The sequence below is a fragment of the Camelus ferus genome, chromosome 17 (assembly GCF_009834535.1).
Source record: "Camelus ferus isolate YT-003-E chromosome 17, BCGSAC_Cfer_1.0, whole genome shotgun sequence".
Taxonomy (NCBI): Eukaryota; Metazoa; Chordata; class Mammalia; order Artiodactyla; family Camelidae; genus Camelus; species Camelus ferus.
In genome coordinates, this window is record NC_045712.1 from 47,216,745 (window position 1) to 47,236,740 (window position 19,996).

The following is a 19,996-nucleotide window of genomic DNA, read 5'->3' on the forward strand; positions in this document are numbered from 1 at the left end:
CCAGCTCCCCTCTGCTTCCTTGAAGCGAGTGCAGAAGTCTAACCTTGGCTAACAAGCGGTCAGTGGTACCCTGGAGTCGTGTCCAGCCTTTCAGAACCAAGTCAACTGTTTCTTCCTTTGAAGAGTCTCCGACCTCCAACCTGACCCACAGCACTGTTCTCCTTTGGCCTTGACTTTTAAGCGACTTGATTGTGAGGTGGGCTTTTACAGAGGCCTGGATCTACCCTGCTCTGCAGGTGAGTTTCCAGAAGTAAAGGGATTTTGATTCTCCTACAAATGGTACCTAAAAGATGACAATGTCTTTGCTGGAGGACATCAAGGGAGTACCCTGGTCAGATTCTCCATTTGTAACCCACCTGGGTTAGGTTACAGGAGCGTTTTTCAACCTGGATTCTGCAGGAGAATCACCTGGGGATCTTTTGAAACAATATTTGATGCCAAGGCCCTACCCCCAGGGCAAATGAATCAGAACTCTTATGGGTTTGGCTCAGGCATTGGGATTGTTTTAAAAACTCCCTGAATGATTCTAATGGCAGCCAGACTTAAAAACAAATACCATTCAAGAAGGACTGATTCTATATGGAGTGAAGAATTCGGCAGGGACACACTTAGGGGTTAGAGATGGGGGCCTGAGTACTGGACAGAGGTGGGCAGGCCTGCAAGCCATGGTTCTCAACTTCGCCTGCTGTTGGGAAGATCAAAGACTGCATTATAACTGAACCTTATTATAAGTGTACACAGGTAGGGTCAAGTCCAACCCAAGTCATCTTCTTATGTGACTCATAAGAAATGGTTCTGGGATGAGGCAGGGATCATAAACAGAAATGGCTCCAAGGCATTAGGTTATTTTGCACATTCTTCCAGAAAGACCATTTTGAGATTAATTTTTTAAGTACAGATTTTACAAGTTCCTATCATTTTAAAGGGTGGAAATCCTCTGCCAATCACCCGGGGGACAATAAACTGAAAGGAAGGTCTGTTTGAAAGATCTGAGCCGCAGGTTTCCTGTGAACGCTGAATTTCTAAAGTGTTTTGACCCCGTGAAGCAAGATGAATAGTAAGTTCAAGGAGACAAATGTGAGAAAGTGTATCTCCCTTCAGATAAACTGGCCCAGAAGTTAACAAGATACACAGTTCCTTTGGTCAGAGTTAACGGTCGTAGATAAGCTTTTCCTTAAGAAAAGCACAAAGCTAAGCAGATAAAAACACGCAGAAAAAGGGTTCGTTGTAAGTCAACACATCCCTGCAACTTAATTTCTCTTCCTGTTCTTTGTGATATTTTTCTTTTTTATTCGATTAAACCCAAATATATATTCAGCACCATCTAGATACCAGGTCCCAGAGAAGACCATTTCTGAAACGTTCAAAATTTGACTATTTTCCTTAGTACCATTACATTTGCCTTAAGAGGAATCAGTATGTAAGAATTACAAGTTTTTAAAGGATTATATAAAAGGTAGTACTCCAGAGGATTTACTATAAAGTCCCCTTTAAAGAGAAAGTGCATAAAAAGGTAACCCTGAAATGTATTGCAGTTTGAAGATCATCTCTCCAATTACAATATAAATCCATGAACCCAGTCGTTATTTACAGAAGCTCATCCGTTCCAGGAAACATTTGTGGATGACTGTGGATGGATGCGGTGCAGGAGAAAGAGGTCCCTGTCACGGATGGCGATGAGGTGCCGCTTTAATGCATTTCCTTAACCAAAATGAAGTAAAACGACATCACAACTCAACTTCTCCTTTCAGGTGGTGGGGAAGCAACACTTATGCAGACCAAGCTGCAGGAGGCTGGACCAGACACGAGCTGTGTGTGCTGCCAGCCCGAACCCAGCATCCTCTCCTCGGGGTCATCCTTCACCGCAGCCTTTGACGATGCCACAGTCACCCGAACGGACCTGGCGACTCCTCAAGGTATAACTTCTATCATAGCAAAGCACTTTGACTAAGGATTCGATGTCCATGTGACTCATGTTCTGCCCGTCAAAGCAAGTTCTGCCCTCCCTCCGGATTGACGTTGGTCTTTTCTTTTTTCTTTTTGGGAAAGGTTTATTTATTTAGTTACTTTTGGAGGAGGTACTGGGGATTGAACCCAGGACCTCGTGCACGCTAAGCACACATTCTACCACTTGAGCTATACCCTCCCCCCAGATGTTCATCTTTAAGAAGGACATCCCAGATGGTCCTTGACCTCTGAGCCTGTCTGGGGAAGATGCGTCCTTCCTCCGTAATGACACCCATGCCCCTGAGTATATTTGGCACCTCAGAGCTCTGGGAAGGAGCAAACCTACAGGACTGGAGTGAGTGCCACTGGCTTTTAGAAATGGCGACGTCTCACTGTGACAGTGGTGACATAACCCTCAGGAAAGGCAGACCGCACAGTATTAAAAAGAGAAACTGTCCCCACAAGAGAAGGGGAAAGAGAGAAATGACTCATGACACAGGCCGAACTCCAGTAAGACTGGTGGACCAAAACCCTCAGAGAGATGGCTCACAGGCGGGAATTCTCCTAAACGCGGCTTCTCAGGTTCGAGGCAAAGAACAAGGCCTCTGATGTCAACCCCTCCATCCCCGCTTCTACAGTTCAGCTACAGAAACGGAAAAGCATGACTGGACCCGAGTTTTGATCTTATATTTACTTAGAAAGTAAGCAGTGACGGAATACAGTGACTGAAAGTGGCCGAGCGATGAAAAGACAAATTGGTGACACTCTGTGGTGCCCCATGTGGTTTCGTCTCTCTGGGTCTCCAGCCCCACGTCTGTCCAATGGGACAACTACACCCACCTCAGAGGGCTGCTTCTGAGGTGCCACGTGCCATGCAAGTGAGCGTGTTCCACAGGTCACAACGCCCTCTATTAAAAGACGACTGTAGCCACACGTGGTCAATGTATCTTCTTCAGAGTGATCAGACGAGATGTTTCCCACTGGTCCTCTCCCCCTGTCAGTCTTACTGACAGCGCAGTTATTCAGATCACTTCTGTTTCCCTGGCACTGGTTTTCCATCTGCCTCGACAAGTCAGCGAGTGACTATTCTTCCAACGTTTGCTGTGCTTTTGATTTTCATGGAACAGCTGTTTGAACAATGAAAGATGTTTTCTATGTCCCCAGGAGACCGGCACCAAAGAGGGCTGTGGGCAGAAAGGTTCACTGAAATCAGGCCCTCCCACTGCACCCAAGCTCACAGTGTCCGGAGGCGTATGTGGTTGTCAACCAGCACGGCCCTCAACCACACACTCCCATCAGGGACCAACCAGGACTGCATCTCTGGCCGCCCGGCGTGACTCGGGAGGGGGAGGGGGGTGGACGAGAAGAGACACCGCACTGATCAGACTTTGCCAAGATTTTTCAGGGGCTTCCTCTGAAAACTCTCCTGAACATAAATTATTTTAGACTACGGGTTCTAATCAAAACAGTACATGGTATCAGAGGTCAGGGATTGTTTGGGGCTTCCTTTTCCAGAATTTAAAGATAAGTGTATAAATAAAGATATACAGGGAAGAACAGAACTGTTTTGACGGGCAGATCACCAGGCATCTAGCATCCAGTCCACTGCCGGACTCCACACAAGTTACAGGCTTAGAGCCGACGGGGTGAAAGGTGATTGTGGCTCCAAGAGTTATTCCACAAGTCAATATTGAACTTAAATTAGATTCCCTCCTGTGCCTTGAAGATACTATACGCATCTCATTTATAAACTGGTAATAGGAAACACTTTTGAGTTTGGCAAAATGCTTCTCTAAGTGCTGAATAAATGTAAGTGATTATATAATTGCCACAAACATCCTCACCAACAGCCTCATCGAAATCTTGGAAGACTGATGTTCTCGGCAGTTTTGAAAGCTAACCGATGGCACATCAAATGAAAAGCCATTCTATTTGTAGTAAGTGCCACAGGATATTGAGACACACATTTCTTCTTTGACCTCCTTTTACCCCATCGATACAGCAGATAGGGCATAGCTAGTCCACATCTATGTGATTTTATGAAGTCTGAGGTTGCTCCAGAATTTCCATCGAGAAGGGTTCATGGGTGATGACTCAGCTGGAAGGGAGGCAGGAGACGTGTCTGGAAGCTACGCTGGTCCAGGAACCACACGCGCACCGGTGCCCGGAACGCACCTCAACCCCGGCCGGCCCTGCTGGGGCCTGTGGAGACCATGAGGATGGAGGCCCCCTAAGCATATGAGATGGTTTCCGTCCAGCAGGTAGAAGGCCTTCAGCCCCTCTCCACTGCACCAGCACCCCTCCACTCAACTGCCCCTTCTCCAAGCTTTCCAACACAGGAAATAACCTATGAGTCACAAAATGAAAGGCAGGACTGGCAAAAAAAAAAAAAAAAAAAAAAAAAAAGGTCCTAAGTCAGATAGTCAGATAGTACGATTTACTTTATGACTTTTTCTGGGCTCGACAGTCATCACAGGTTGGGCCCTCTACACAAGAGTCCCACAAGCTGATAAATGAATCAAAGGCAGACTGATGGATGGAAAAACAACAGCCGGCAACACCCACGGATGGCAGCTCCCCCAAATTCACAGAAGCTAAAGGTTGAAGACCGAGAGGAACCCTCTACTGTAAAGAGTGATCAGACCGTCCGCAGTTTCCCACGAGCCCGTGGATCTCTCAAACAACACTCCAGGTGGTTATAACTAACCAAGTCGCTTGATGACACACTTGAGGGAAACGTAAGCAGCCTACCAAAAAAAAAAAAAAAAAAAAAACCTTATTACCCCCATGTTGGATTTCCAAGCAGAGTCCCTGGCCTTTAGCAATCATGAGTTCCCAATAGCAACAGTCTTTTAGCATGCTAAGTGCAAGGGGGAAGCAGACGGATGGCTCTCCCGCAACGAGCTTTCCTTCCAGGAAGGGAGTTAAGACACACACACACATCCATCCCCAGGCAGCTTCCAACCATGGCCATCGGAGAGAGAGCCAGGGGACAAACACAGGAAGTCTGACTGCAGACCCAACAGAAGAAGTGGGGTTTGGCCAGGCCTTCTTTCAAAGGAGCGAAGGTGTTGGAGGCCATGAGGAGAGAATGAGAAAGCTTCAAGGAGCAGAGCGGTAACAACACAGAAAAGATGAGTGGAACCAGGGCCTGAGACAGGCACCAGGGCAGAACCGGGGCTGGGGGAGAGGCTGGCCTCCTTCAGACATGCAGTCATCAAAGTGATGCTCGGTCCCATCTGTGCATCCCAGGAGCCAGGGATGCAGCCCCGACCTCAAAAGGGATGCGAGGACCATGCAGTCACCTGGGATCCAGGGAGAGGGTCCAGGGAAGGGTTTCCAGCAGGGGCCGCCTATCCAACATGACACCTGGCAGGCAGTTAACCTGACGGCAGTGTATGTATGTGGAAGAGGAAAGGGGGCAAGGGGTGTCCATGGGCAGAAACCAACGAGGAGATCCTTACAGATGACAGAAAAGAAGAGTTCAGACTTGCGCTGCGGTAGCATAATTTCAGAGCAAAAATGAAACCAAATGGTTATGCATTTCCTGTAACGAGGTTCCTATTGTAAATAAGGTCTGATTAAGAGAGTCTAGGTTTTAAGATTTTAAATTTCTTCTGATAAATAAGTTGGGATTTGATGGAACAGGAAGCAGTGTGAGACGTCGGTTGCAATGGAAAGTTTTTTCTGGTTTTTTGTTTTTTTGGTTTTTTTGCCAAGTATAGTTAGGATGTCAAAAACAAACAAAAAAAAAAACCAAAAAAAAACCCTTTCCACGGACCGTAGTATTACTGGAGCAAATGCTGAAAATACGCACCTGACTCTGTATTTCCCTTCAAAGACATTCGTGTTTGTTCTGCCAAACCCCCGGCCCCCTAAAATGCCCCGTTTTGACAATGCTATACCTTTGAGAGGCTCATAAGGCCTTTTCACTTCTTTGCACTGTTCTCATATCCTTGTTTCCTTAAAAAGGCTTGAGAAAGCCATGGATCACTCAAAATATTTACCATCGTAGGAGAAAACATGCAGATAAATTTCACCTTGCCTCGTGTTCTCAACACACAGAGGAAATGCAACCGAGGCCCTGGGAAATGTTTAAAAAAAAAAGTGTCTAAGTGAAATCGGAGAGAAGTTGAATGAATAGAGCTACAGTTTCCTGCAGGAAAATACAAGCCACGAAAAACTGAATTTCCCCAAGGAAATACAACACTACGATTACAGACAAACTCTTAGCTTTCTCATTAATGAGCAATCTCTCTAGCCCAGGGAAAATATGATACAGTCAACAAAACCTAATTCTGTGCCCAAAGGCGCGTTGCCGGTGACAGGTCCACCCCCAGCACTGGAAAGCCCATGTGCTATAGGTCACAAGGTTACAAGTTATAAATCAGGCCAGCAAAGTGCTCAGTAAAATGGGTTTTATCCTTCTCCTTTGATTGACAAACACATCTTCATAACATCTGCAAGATCAAGTTCAACTTTCAAACTCCTGAACAGCTCAGAGTCCAGCCCTCGCACTGGATGGTGTGGGAAAACGTGGTCCCAGGTCTGGCCAACGACTTAACCCTCCTCTTTCCACTGCCTGCTCTCTCTGGCACCAAGAGGTACCTTGTGAGAGGTGTACGGACATCCAAGTTTTAGCCCTCACACCCCACACCCCCCGTCACAGCCGTCCCTTTGCCCCCCGGCTCAGGCCCCCAGACCAGCGGCTATGAAGGCCCTCAGGAAGATGGGCCCCAAGATCCTAACAGCTGGTCCACCAAGGCCACCTGAACGGTGAACTTCGGGTTCCCAGTACCTGAAACGTCATCTAGAAAAGGGGGAGGACTCTGGACTCAGAGGCCCACAGTCTCCTCACCCCACAGACAGGGGCCTGGTCAGAGAATAAAAGCAGCGCCCTCTAAAACCCAAGCCAGAGGCTCCATTTGCCCGTATACTAGGCCCATCTTTCAGCTGAGCTGAAAAAACTGGGGGGGGGGGGGATAGAAAAAATACATCAGAAAAGAGAAAACATATATAAAATAAAGAGCAGCGTGTCCTGACAGCAGGCAGCCTCTCCAGGTACAAACTCACCCATCACAGGCACCTGCCCTGCGCTAAATCCACCCTAATGATCCAAAGCTTTGGTCCTGCCAATAACATACAGACACTAGGGAGCCCTAAGGGCCTGAGCAGAGATGCTACATTGACCACAGGCGAGGAGACAGTTGCTTCGTGTTCACAGGCCAAGACCTAAAAGTAAAAGGCAAGTCCCTTTGGGAGGAGAAGAGTATTAACCACCTAGACGCTTTCCAGTGCGTTGGACCTCAAAAGTCAAACCACCCCTCTTCGTTATGCTAGATAAAGTCTACTTTTTCTGTCCTCACCAGCAGTAGTCTGAAGTCTGTGCACGGATCCTGGTCCTGCACGCCTGGAATCTGGGGTGGACAATACACATCTCTAAAGACTCTGCGGGTCCAAATGGTATAAATGGCCAAAGCTCAGGTCACCCGTGGTGGGTCCCGCCACCAAGACCCCACTGTCAGACTAGGCACAGTAGAGATTGCCTGGGCAAAGAGACCACCCCATCTGGATTTTCTGTAGTACACCGACATTCAGATCAGAGGCAGATTGTGCAAGCAAAGCACATCCTGATCTCAGGGGCACTGGATGGATGCTGGATGGTTAAAGTTCCCCCTTTCTGAATGTGATGCCCCTTTATCCATGTTCTGTGGAAATCAGCTACATCATGCCATGCAGTAGCCAGGAAGTACATTTCTCCTTCGCCCTCTTTTAAACTGTTTCGGGTGGTTTGCGTCACACCTGAATAGTACCCACGCGGCTCGTCAGCAGACAGCGGCTGCCCCAGGGCCGCACTTCCCTTAGACCAACCCTGCTTCACTGCTTATAAACCAAAACAGAAGACCCTGATGAAAAAAGAAACTTCAAAGCTAAATTTAGATTTCAGCATTTCATTTTTTAATGAACACAGCCTTCAAGAAGGAGTGGGGGGAAGCAAAATCAGTATTTATTGGAAATTGGAAGTCTTTGGCAAACCTTTTAAAAAGTTTTGCCAATGGCTCTGAATGTCCTCCACTAACTCAAAATGTTATTGTGTAACTCAAAATGCTTAAAGGGGCTGGATGAAAACATCTAGCAGCTTTCCACCGTGTTTGTCAGAGGTCGAAGCATCGTTTTCCATAGCTCATCGGGATAAAAGAACCAATTACATAGTATAAAACAGCCAAATTGCCTATTGAGATCAGAGCCAAAACTATTCTCCCTGAAAGTACAGATTCTACCATTCAGACCAAATGCCCAATACACAGTGACTGCCTGGTGGCTAAAAGGCTCCACTGGGTGAGACCACCTCCAGGAGGGTGAAGTCGAGGCTCAGCTCATCATCTCCTGGGCACTAAGTGATGTGCCAGGCGCCGGGGGAGACCCTGGAGACAGAGAAATGAGTCAGACAAACCCATTGCCTTTGAGAAAATTAAAGGCCTAACGGGCAAGAGTCATGTAAAGATACCATTCCGCCTTGCTATTGTTAACAAGCCAAAAGAGAGGCCTGGGGAGGGAACCTTCAGTGCCCCCCAGGGCATTCAAAGCAGGTTTCCTTGAGAAGATGACCCTTAAGTGAAGACTTAGAACATGAGTTTAAATGATCCCAGTAGCAGGAGTTCCACGCAGACAGCAGCACGGACAAGGCAGAGCTGCCCAAACCCCCAGGGTGAGCACGCAGGGTGAGGGGTCTGGACCAGAAAGTGTGCATGTGAGGCTGAAGAATCAGTCACTGGGGGCCTTGTTAGGGCTGGTTAAGGAGTTAGTAATAATAGTGGACACTGATATTTACTGAACATACACTACCTTTAATATGTGGGCATGATGCTAAGCACTTTGAAGCATTATTTGATTTAATCTTCACCCTAACACCTTAATCCCCATTTCACAGATGAGGGCCCTGAGGGGTAGGGAAGCAAAGAAGCTGTAACAGGCTACACAGCCAGGAAGCAGAGATGGGTCTGGAACCCAGGATGGCCTGAATCCACAGTGTGTCCCCTTCCCTCTTCCACCTCCATCCAGCCTCCCTCAAAGGAAAGACTGTATGGACACACTGGACCGATCTTGCCAGCTACAGGATGGAGAAGTGAGGTGGCCCAACTGGGGGCCTGGAACAAGGTAGGTATAGAAAAGATCAATGGAAACACATGTGCACAGGGACAGTGGGGGACTGGGAAGAAACAGCACGCACCCCCTCCCCCGACAGCAAACTCAGCAACAGAGTGGGCTTCTGACAAAGGGGTCCAGGGTCCCTAGTGCTTCCAAGCACACAGGGTTAAAATCTGCATCCTTCCCTCTGCCTCAACACGCTCCCACATGTTAGACTCAGTGGAAGCAAAGACTTGTTCACTTGGATGCTGTCTCCAGGTCTAAGCCTCCTGCCTGGTGATGTTCTAAACATACTGTGGAAAAGGAAGAATGAGTGACGGCCACAGTGGCACCAATGAAGTGTCAGTCTTTTTTTTTCCTTGAATTTTTTTGTTTTGTCTTTTTTTTTTTTTTTTTGAGGGGAAGGGTAATTAGTTTTATTTATTTTAATGAAGGTACTGTGGATTGAACCCAGGGCCTCGTGCATGCTAAGCACACACTCTACCACTGAGCTATACCCTCCTCCCCTCTTGAACTATCATTCTTAATTGGAAAAATAAACAGTTAAAAAAAAGAAAAGATTTAAAAACTGTGCTGATAACTGAAATAGAGAACATTTTGCAGGTGTGCTGACTCCACAGACAGCAAGGAGGACTCATCATTTCGAGGTGGGGCGCTGCCTTGGAAAAAAGGCCAGGAATCCAAACATGGTGAGTGTCTGATACCAACCATAACTGGTTGCAAATAAGATGTCAGTCATGGAAGTGGCCCAAAGGTAAAAACGTGCTTTCTGGGAGCGAAAGCAAACAGACCAAAGACCACATTGTAGGCCCAGTGATTTCCAGTCTCTGACCCCGACAAAATCAGCAGTGATTTGGGGAAAGAAGTTTTATCTGTCTGACACTTTTAACAACATTGAGTCTTCAACAAGAATCTCTTGTGAGGCGTCTGCAAAGTAAAAGCCATATTTTTCAGATCTGAAGAGTTTTCAGACATTACAGTTCTCCCCCAAAGAATAATTACTTAATTTGGGGCACTTAGGAAGAGTGAACCTACTGAGTCAAAAACAAAAACTAAAAAACTTTTAAGTCTGTGTCATAGTGAAGTTTGCTCTTACACTCAAATCCTTTGCCCACGTGTCAATATACTAAACTAAATGGAAGATGGGTTTTTTAGGTAATGTAAGAGGTGGCTGTAAACAATCCTATTTCCTCTTACCTTATCACACATTAGTTCAACCATTTTGAGGCTTTAATTCCATAAAAATATGAGATCTTTGGGTTTTGTAGCACTGTTTAAAAGCCTAAATAAAAAGCCACTTGGCCTTTAAGCTAATTGTTTAAAAGTGTGTGTGTAGATGAACTGAAACTGAATTACTGAGTCTGGAATTTGCAACTCATAAATCTTATCCTTGTAAACAAAACCTAACAAAATCAGGGCCCACTAATTTCCTTCTTTCGTAATCTGAAACAAAAGTTGTAATGATTTTTAATGTACACAAAACTAAGGGTTTTTTTTTTAACCCTTGCTTATTTATTAGCAAACTCTAACTCCGTTTTTAAGAGTTTGGGATATAGAGACAGTTGAACATTCTGGTACTGCAATGTAAGAAAACATCCAAGAAGGAAAAAAGAAAAGAAAACATTCAAGAAGGACACAGTGGGATTTTATTCAACTGAAGGACTCAAATTTGTGTTAGGATTTTTTGTTTACAAGAACGTTTCTTCCTCATTCCATTAAAAACGTCCATCTCCATGTCCCCTTCAACATAAAACATGATTTTAAAAAGCTCTCAGTCCACTTCAAGTACTCCGAAAGGTCCCATGGGGAACATGATGCCTATTTCTTCTAGACAAAAACCAAAGGTAAGTCTGCCCACGGCCCTCCAATGATGTTGGCTCTCAGAGACTCCTCCTTTCATCGCAAATCCTCTCCAAGTCACCAAAGGGGAGGAGAGGGGCAGAAGATGTCAAAGACGAAGGGAATGTAAACTTATCCAAATCTCACCACATCATCCCACAGATGAGGAGACTGAGGCCCAGCACCGTCCAAACACTCAAGTTACCAGACCCCAGAGGCAAATACTCAGTTATGCAGATCAGAGCTGCAAAATTTCTTTCAAGGTCTCAGGGGTTCGATACGTTCCATAACAAATCCTTAAGAGCTGAATTCCTGCCTTTTCCCCTCTCAAAACCCTCTAAAGGTCAAGATCAGGTGGGCAGGGGAGCCACGGTTTTAACCCTTCCGTTTCCACCACACATGCCTGCAGAGACCCTTCCAGGCCGGAAGGCGGGGTTGTCCTGCTCCAGGCAATCGTGCCCGGGACCTGGCACCTGGCACCTAGCGGGCACTCAGTAAATACTCCGCTTCCACCTGACAAGCCCCACTCCCTGCTCCATCCACGCCAGTCGGCAGCGGAGCCAGACAACTTTCCTTTGGAAGTCGCTGCTTTTCTTGAAACTTTGGTACAGGAACTCCGGGCCAAGTCGCCGGCTCAGGGAGGCCTGTGGCCCTCGGCAGGAGCTGAGGAAGGGGTCCCCTGCCATTTCGGGGCGGCTGGGCCATCCCGGGTGGGGACCCAGGTGTGCCCGCCGCTTGGAGGCCGCTCGGGCCGCGGCTCCTGCCTGCGCGGATCACCAACTTCTCAAACTTCCCTTTCCGGGGGTGGGGGTGCCCGGGACGCGGCGGGCACTGCGCCTTTCCTGCCCGCGCAAAGGGGGCCCCGCGCCCCCGGCCACTCTCCCGGAGACCTGCAAAGAAAAACGCACCCGTCCCCGCGTGGGGCAGGGGGCGCCGGGGCGCGGGCCGCGGGGCCACGTCCCGGCTTCCGCCCGCGCCCGCCGCCGGGGCCGACTGTCAGCGCAAGCCCGGCCGGGACCCGCGGACCCCGGCGCCGCGCCGGGGCTGGGGGCCACTCACCCGACTTGGGAACGTGCGGCGGGATGGTGCTGGCGATGCGCGTCCACAGGACGACGTGCAGCAGCCACAGGCCCCCGAGCAGCCCCCGGCCCATGGCAGCCCCCGCCGCTCGGCATAGACCGGCCCGCGCGCGCCCGCGGCGCCTCCGCGCCGCGCCCTGGGGACCCCGCGCCGGGCGCCGGGCAGCGGTGCGGCCAGATGTGGCGCCGGCCGGCCGCGCGGAGGGGCCCCGGCGGCCGAGGGGAGCTGCGCGGGAGGCCGGCCCGGGCCCGGCGGGTGCGCGCGCGGCGTGTCGTCGGTCCCGGCGCGCGAGTGACTCACGACTTCACCCGGGCGCCGCGGGGGAAACAGGAAACTCCTCGCCAACAGCTGGGCAGGACCTCTCGCCGCCCCGGAGCCTTCTCCCTGGGCTCGGCTCCCAGCCCTCGCCCTCCCTCGCAGCTGCCAATCACGTCCCCGGGACCGGCCCCCCTCCGAGGACGGCGCTGGCAAACTTTCAGCGGCCCCTCGCCGCCCTCGCGAGTTCCTGACTGTTTCCTGAGCGGAGGACGAAGCGCACGCGTTTGAGAAAGTCACCGAACCCCTGAACGTAGAAAGTGGCCGCGCTTGCCCCCGCACCCAAAGCAGCACCCTCCCTCTCCCCCTCCCTCCCGCGTATTCTTAGCGCCTCACGGCAGTGTTGGCAAACGCCAAGTGGCGAGCCAAGCGTGGAGATGCTAAAACCTGAGTCGTGGGCTCGTTTTTTTCAAATAAAACGGTAAGTATTGCCCGCTTAAATCTTGGTTTCGGTTGTCCACACACACACACACACACACACACACCCCGTCCCCGCGGTGAAATATTTTTCTTACTGGAGGTGGAAATCCGGAAGTTTGTTCTCAGACTTGAATGTGCCTGTGGACCACCTGAAAGTCTTGCTAAAACGCGGATTCTGATTCAGAACCCAAGAAGCAGCATTTCTGAAGAGCTCGGGTGGAGCCCCAAAGCCCTTTCTTCCTGCGGGTGACTCAGTGAGCAGTTGTAAAGGATTAAGGCATCCCACGAGGATGATGGCGGGAAGTGTTATCTTCAGAGTGTTATCAGGTGTGAAGGAGCCCCCTTTGCTCTTTCCCATGCGTCTTGGTTGGATAATGACTTAACGTGCGCACCCTACTTCCAGCCCCCAAAGACTTAGATTTCGTACAGCCCTGTGGTCAAGACATCTTCCAGCAGGTTACACAGTAAACTCCTTTATCTGAGAGAAAGCTTGTTTGCAGAGGCAGGTGGCCAGGCTTACTGGGAATAATGGCAAATAGCTCTCCCAGTCCATCTAAGAGCTCTTTTGCTTGATCCTGGAACCTTAAGTCTTGTGATCATTGTCCCAACCCAGCGCCGACGCTTCCTCTCAATGGGTCCTTTAGGAAAAGACCACTTCCTAGTTCTTGAATTTAGGAGGCAGGAAGTGCGGTGAAATCACCAGGGCTGGGCATCTTCCTTCCCACCGACAGCCTTGCCAAAAGCCACTTGAGTGATGGAGGAAAGTTCAGTTCAGAATCTCTTTCTCGCCGTTTCCGCTACAGCCACTGCCCGTGCCATGGCCATGCCTCCTGCAGGATGTCTCCCAACCACTCATCCCCAGTCAGGGCCTGTTTCCTAGGCCTTTTTAATCAATTTCGCAAGTCAGAGCTAAAGTCAGCTTTTCAAATGCAACCCTGATTATACCAGCCCTTCTGTTAAAAATCATGTGATGGCTTCCTGCTGCTCTTGAGAAAGAAGATAGAAACCAGATCCTTTAACTGCCATCAGGCCCCCTCCTCTCTTGCAGCCTTCCCCTTGGGCTTCTCTTCTGCTGAGAGCCTGTCCAGATTTCTAGAAGGTACCCCTGGGTGCCTCCCGCACAGAGCCGTCCCCCGGGTAACTTCGCTGCCTCTGGCCTTCCTTGTCTCTTCACCCAGTGCACTCCTGGTCCCCCTTGGGTGAATCTGACTTCCTTGATGGGCAAGCTTTCTCTGAGTAGACATTTTATTATAGCTTCTCTTGGCACCATATGCCTCTCCTTTTTTAATACTTTCTACAGCTGTAGTTTTATAACAATCTGCGTCATTCTTTCCTTTCCCTTCTCCCAGATGAAGTCCAAATTTCTTGAGGACAGAGATCTTTTCCTCTACTCACTTTTGTACCCCCAGGACTTAGCACATAGTAGGTGTTTACTAGATACTGGTTGGATGAATGAACGAAGGAGATAATCAAGATTTGGAAAAAAATTGTAGCTAATCATTCTCATTATTTAATAACTCAGGAAAAGGCATTCTATTACCTAATAAATGGAGATATAAACAGGCTAGATTTTAGCTGAGTAGGATATCACTATGACTACCTTTTCTTCAAAGTGGAGAAGTATGTGGTTTGGTTTTGTTTTTCCTTTTGTTCTAAATACACCCAAGTTCCTCTGGGCAGTATACATACACTTCTTTACTCCCTAGAACACACCGAGGCAAATAAATGCCCAGTTGGTACCAAAGGCCTTCTTTTCTGTATTTACTGCAAAGACAGATGTGTTACATTGTTAAGGCCACAGGTGTGAGGTATTTGATTCCATGGTGGAATATTTAACTGAGGGACTCTGTCATCAGACAGGACTAATGTTGATTTTAATTTCGTTTGCCTTTAACATTTCTGATTTAATCCTCAATCTCCCGTGAAATTGAGAGTCTGAATTCAGCACTGCCAAGTGCAAACTCGGCTTTTAGAAAGCATCACAAAGAAATCAGAGACACGAAAACTCATGCAGATCGCAGTTTGACGAACAAATGGGAGGATTATTCCAGTTACTTTGGGGAAGGGGCTGAGATTCTCAGGAATCAGGCAACCGCCCGCTTTTTGACCTTTTATGGTCAGCCTGGGAACTGTCATGGCACCTGTGGGAGTGCCATTCACCATGTTAATATTACAATGAGCGTATAATGAAGCTCAAGGTTTACTGGGAGTCAAATCTCCCCCCATCTGGGGCCTCAGGGTCTACTGGGAGTTGACTCTTCTGCCATCTTGGTGTTAACTGCTGTGTCATTCCTTGAATGGCCGTGCCCTGGCCCCTTCCTTCCTGTTTCATTGTGAAGCAGACCAGTAGTGAATTTGTGAGGGACACCCAACCCTTCAGGTCATCCAGGATGCCAGCTCCTCCAGGAAACATTTTGTGGTTCCTCCAGCCTAGTGTGATCCCTTCAGCTCCCCGAGGGAAAACCCAGGAACATTTAACTTATTTAACCTATATTTTTATGTTTGTCCCATGCTGACGTGGAGTGTGCTATTGTTACTCACTTACTTTTTTGAAATTCTGCCCCAGCAATTGCAAAGTCCTTGAAAACCCAGATTGTTTTTTCAACTTGAACGCCACTCCGTGCCCTACAGTATTTACTGTGTGTTTCTTGTCTTCGATGGAGGAAAAATTAAAATCTCTTTCCCTAATCCATTTCCTTGTTTTCTATTCTGCACAGGTATTAATAGAAACTGCAGTTGGGCCACATGTTTACAGAAAGCACAAATAGTTGCTTTTGGAAAAAACATAAGAACACACAGAGAAAAAGCTGCGTGAAGTCACAAGAAGAAGGCAGCCGTCTGCAAGACAAGTAGAGAGGCCTCAGGAGAAACCAGACCTGCTGACACCTTGACCTTGGACGTGCAGCCTCTGAAACGGTAAGAAGTAATTTCTGTTGTTTAAGCCGCGGAATCCGCGGTGTTTCGCCATGGCAGCCCCAGCAAACCAGCCCGCCGCCTTCTTACATGCTTATCTGGCAGTTCTTTCTCAATATCTTTACAGGTTTGCTTTCTTCCACTCCTTGGTCAGTGCTTGTGCTCACCCACTTTGTTCTCTGCCTCTCCTCTCACTCCTCCTGGGGGCCACATCTGCTTCTGCGGCTTCACTGAGATATGATGATTCCAAATCTAATTGCCAAGCTCTGATTTCTCCCCTACGCTACAGTTGTTCCAGTTGTCTACTCAGCTCTTTTCATGGATGTTCCACTGGTACCACAGGCTCATTAAACTTAAATTGGACTCCAGAATATCTGCCCCTGGGTACACTCCCCATATCAAAAAAAAAAGAGGCTCTATCTCCAATGGGTAACCCAAGCCAGAAACATAAAAACCATCTCTGAATTTGCCTCTCTCTTACCCTCCAGAACTAACTAGGCATTAGGATCTATTATTACCGAGTCCAGGTTCATACTGCTCACCACTCGACAGGCCAGTAAATTGGTAGACGAGGTGGTGGGGCAAGGATTAGCGACTTTATTCAGAAAGCCAGCAGACTAGAAGTTGGGGGACTAATATCCCAGAGAACCATCTTCCCCATTCAGGCTCCTTTTATACTAAAAAAGGAGAAGATGTGGTTGTTGCAGACTTCTTGGTGCTGGGATCTTTTGTTCTTGCAGCTGTGTGAGTAGGTCTAGTCACAATGTCCCTGTAAACCTCCAACCAGACAAATGCTATTCTCTGTTCTGCAACTTTTTATCTCTATAGTGAATGGGAAAGTGTTATACCCTTAAAGGTCAGACCCTCGAGAATGAGCTGTCCTGTGTATTTCAGGCTCTAGGTGACATTCTTTTACAAAAGGTGCAGAACCAGCGTGACTCAGCACAGAGGCAGAGCCAAAGGAACAGGTGTAATATGGAGTCAGCTCTGTTCTTTCCTCTTACACAGTTACTTCCTGAATATCTGTTGAGTCTGCTTGTTCTCATGGCCAGCAGTGACATTTTAGTGCTGTCTCTTATTTCACGTAGTAATACATCAGTTTCCTGATCTTCATACCTGAGTCTCACCCTTCCTACTCCATCCTTCATGGCTGCCACAATGTTCCCCTCTAGAAATAACAACCACATTAAAAATGATCCAGTGGCTTCCCATTGCCTTCAGGCTACGATTTCAACCTACTCTCCATCCATTCATTCACTCAACCAGCATCTGATTCTCTACTGTGACCCAAATACCAGGTTAAGCACCGAAGATATGAGGACTCAGAGAACGTAATCCGAGCCTTAACTGAAGGGCATTCATTAGGCTTTGTTTATGATCTAATGTGAAACATAGATACGTAAACAGATAACATTGGTAAATCTGATAATAGGATTGTCACAATGATGATGAGCTCGGGGTGCCACGGAAGCAGGCCCCAGAGGCCATTAACCCAGCCTGAGAGTCAGAGAAGGCGGGGGGGGGGGGGGAATGCCTTTTGAGCTGTATCTTGAAGGATGGTCAGGTGAAGGCGGGAGGAAGGATGTTATGGATACGCAGATCGGCCGTGTAAAGACAAGATGTGTGAGCTTGGAGTGGGTAAGAAAATGCACAGATTTCAGATGGCCTGGAGTAGAAATTGGAGAGGATTTTAGATTGGGTGTTTTGGCTCCAGTTCAGCTTCCCCCTCCCCGGAATTCATGGTCTTTGCCTTGTGTCTATGTAGTTCCTCCCACTGGAATCAGGGTTCTCATTCAGCAAATACTAGCATGGGGGTCTTTATCAGGGTGGGTGAGAGATGAGGAGGATAATAGAGCTGTAACTTAGATTTAATAGAGTGTAAATGCTACATAAATAGCTGTAAATACAACGTAAATGCTATGTGAATAGTTGCTGGCAGCTTGGGAGAATTCAAGTGTTGCTTTCTAGAACTTTCTGGAATTTTTTTATGTCCTTTTCGTCTGTGATTGGTTGAAATCCTCAGATGTGGGATCTGTGGATGCAGAGGGCCGACTGCACTTGCTTCCTTGGAGATGCTGTGCAACTTCACTCTCATTTTGACGTTATTTTCCAAGCTCCAAAATTATTCAACTGAGTAAATAGCTATTAACCAAATTACAAGACTTGAAAGTTAGAAACTTAATCAAACAGAAGTTATTACTTTAATCACAGCGAACTGTTCTAATGGTTCGTTTCACAAAAGTACAAACTCACTTAACAGTACAAGTTCAATGGCTTGAAAAAAAAATATATATATAGAGAGAGAGAGTGAATTTATTTAGTTGGTGTCAGAGAAATGATAGTGACCATTTTAAGAGCTACATTGAATTTATCCTTTGAATCCATGGTATTACACAGCTCTGAACAGGTAATGTGCATGTGTGCTAATTAGAACCAATGAATATGGTGAGATTTTCTGGTAAAAACTTTGTAGTCTAGTTAAAAATAGGTATTTGGATGGTAATGGTAGCATTTAGGAAGCTTTTATCAAAAGACTCTACTTTTTGCCACTACTTAAGCCATCTTTTTTTGCTGCTGTTTTTTTGTTTCATTTTGTTTAATGGAGGTACTGGGGATGGAACCCAGGACCTCGTGAATGTTAAGCATGTACTCACCACTGAGCTATACCTCCTGTCCCCTACCTGAGCCGTCTCTTATCTTTGATCAAGTCCAGAGGGTTTGTTACTTGACAGAAAGGAGGTCAGAAATGAATTTTCAGGGATGAAATAACTGGTGTGCAGGATTTGTAGACTGGCTCGAAGGAGTGGAGCTCCGGGCCTAACCCAGTACCCCGTGTTCAGTCACTGTGGGAGCTTCTGACCCTTGATCTCAGATTAACTGAATTCTACTGCTAGAAAATTGTCGATTTCCTGGAGTGACTGTTTCCTGCAAAATACTTTCAGAATATCTGAAAGGACCCAGAGCAAAGTCTGCATCTTCCCACAGAGGAAGTCGATGCTGGTTTGTTAGTAAAGTGTTTGTGCGTGGAGCAGAAGTCAGTCTGAGACCGTCTTTCTTTGCTTAGTGTTCCCTGGTAGGGGAAGGTAGTTCTCGCCCTTTCTAGCTCCCCCTCGTCTACCAAAGGTAACCAAATATTCGCCAATGACAAACTGGTCAGTTCCCAGCCGTGCTATAAACACAGAAACTTTAAATTAATGGCTAGGAACGACTGCAGAGACTGTTTCGAAACAAAACCCTTAGCCTGCGTGTATCGGGTGAAGAATTCCCAGTGTGCTACGTGCTCCTACATAATCATCTGGACAATCCTCGGAGGTTATTAATGATTAACGTGCTGAATCATGGGGAAAGCACGAGCCCCTGGTGCTGCAGGCATTTCAAAGGGCTGCCTCCTTCCTGAGGTTGCCAGTGGACTCACTGGTTCCTGCCCGTTTAGAATTACCAAGGTAAATGCTTATCTCGAAGTCTCAGTGACATTACAGCGTCTGCCCTGTGGGGTCACACCCCACCTAAAGGCTATCGGAATGCCACCAGTTCTATGGGATTTCACAGGAAGTCGTTCCGAGCGGCTGCCTTTGAAATTTATCATTAACCATTCTGTCTCCACGCCCAAAACAAACTCTTGAAAAACAATGCAAACATTGAGCTCTTTTCGCAATACTTAATGTTCTGTTTGCCTGATTTACCTTTTATTATGGTCTACTTTTTTCATCTCAGCCATCTACTCCCATGAAATGTCTCTGCCTCTTCTCTGGCAAACACCCATGTTCTCCAGGACATTTTTCTCTGACTAAGAAAACTAGATTATGGTTTTACTGCAGAACTTCTATACGTTTTCAAATCAGGTCCTCTGCCTAGATACTTTTTCAGAAAGATAACAATTCTGTACAGAAAATTCTACTTCTGAGTGAAGGGTAGCGGCTTTAGTCAGACCTAAAAAATAATATTGGTGTAGCATTTTTCAAGTTGGCAAAGGGTTTCTTGTAAAAGCCACCTGATGGAAGGCAGGCAGGAATTATTATTAGAATTACCAAGGTAAATGCTTATCCATTCGACAGATGAAGAAATTGAGATTCCAAGATATCAGTGGCTTGTCCAAGGCTCCACATCCAGTCTGAGCCAGTGAGACAGGAGGGAAGGGGGCAGGGCACAGCCAATCAAGGAATGACACAGCAATTAGCACCAAGATGGTGGGAGATTCAACTCCCAGTAGACCTTGAGCTTCATTATACACTCATTGTAATACATTGTAATACACAGCTCACACCTGACTCTGGCTCTGGTCCCTTACCTCAAGCCCCACCTCGACCAAGGTGATAGCTGCCAGCACACGCTT

General features: G+C 47.4%; 2 protein-coding genes across 12 annotated transcripts in view; one reads left to right on the forward strand and one right to left on the reverse strand.

Moving 5' to 3' along the window:
• The window catches only part of TGFBR2 (transforming growth factor beta receptor 2), a 54,834-nt gene extending 41,966 nt beyond the window's left edge, over window positions 1-12,868 (reverse strand). The window contains exon 1 of one of the 2 annotated variants that reach the window (XM_032459375.1): window positions 12,846-12,868. In XM_032459375.1, the coding sequence (XP_032315266.1) occupies window position 12,846 (1 nt within the window). In that variant the 5' untranslated portion in view covers window positions 12,847-12,868. Of the gene's footprint in view, window positions 1-11,994; window positions 12,350-12,845 lie in introns of those variants that run through there. The other variant, XM_032459374.1, reaches the window with a different exon arrangement.
• Window positions 12,588-19,996, forward strand: part of LOC116657289 — a 319,209-nt gene continuing 311,800 nt past the window's right edge. For all 10 annotated transcript variants that reach the window (XR_004312422.1, XR_004312419.1, XR_004312421.1 and 7 more), the window contains exons 1-2: window positions 12,588-12,751; window positions 15,468-15,666. The gene's annotated coding sequence lies outside the window, so the exon portion shown is untranslated. The remainder of the gene's footprint in view (window positions 12,752-15,467; window positions 15,667-19,996) is intronic.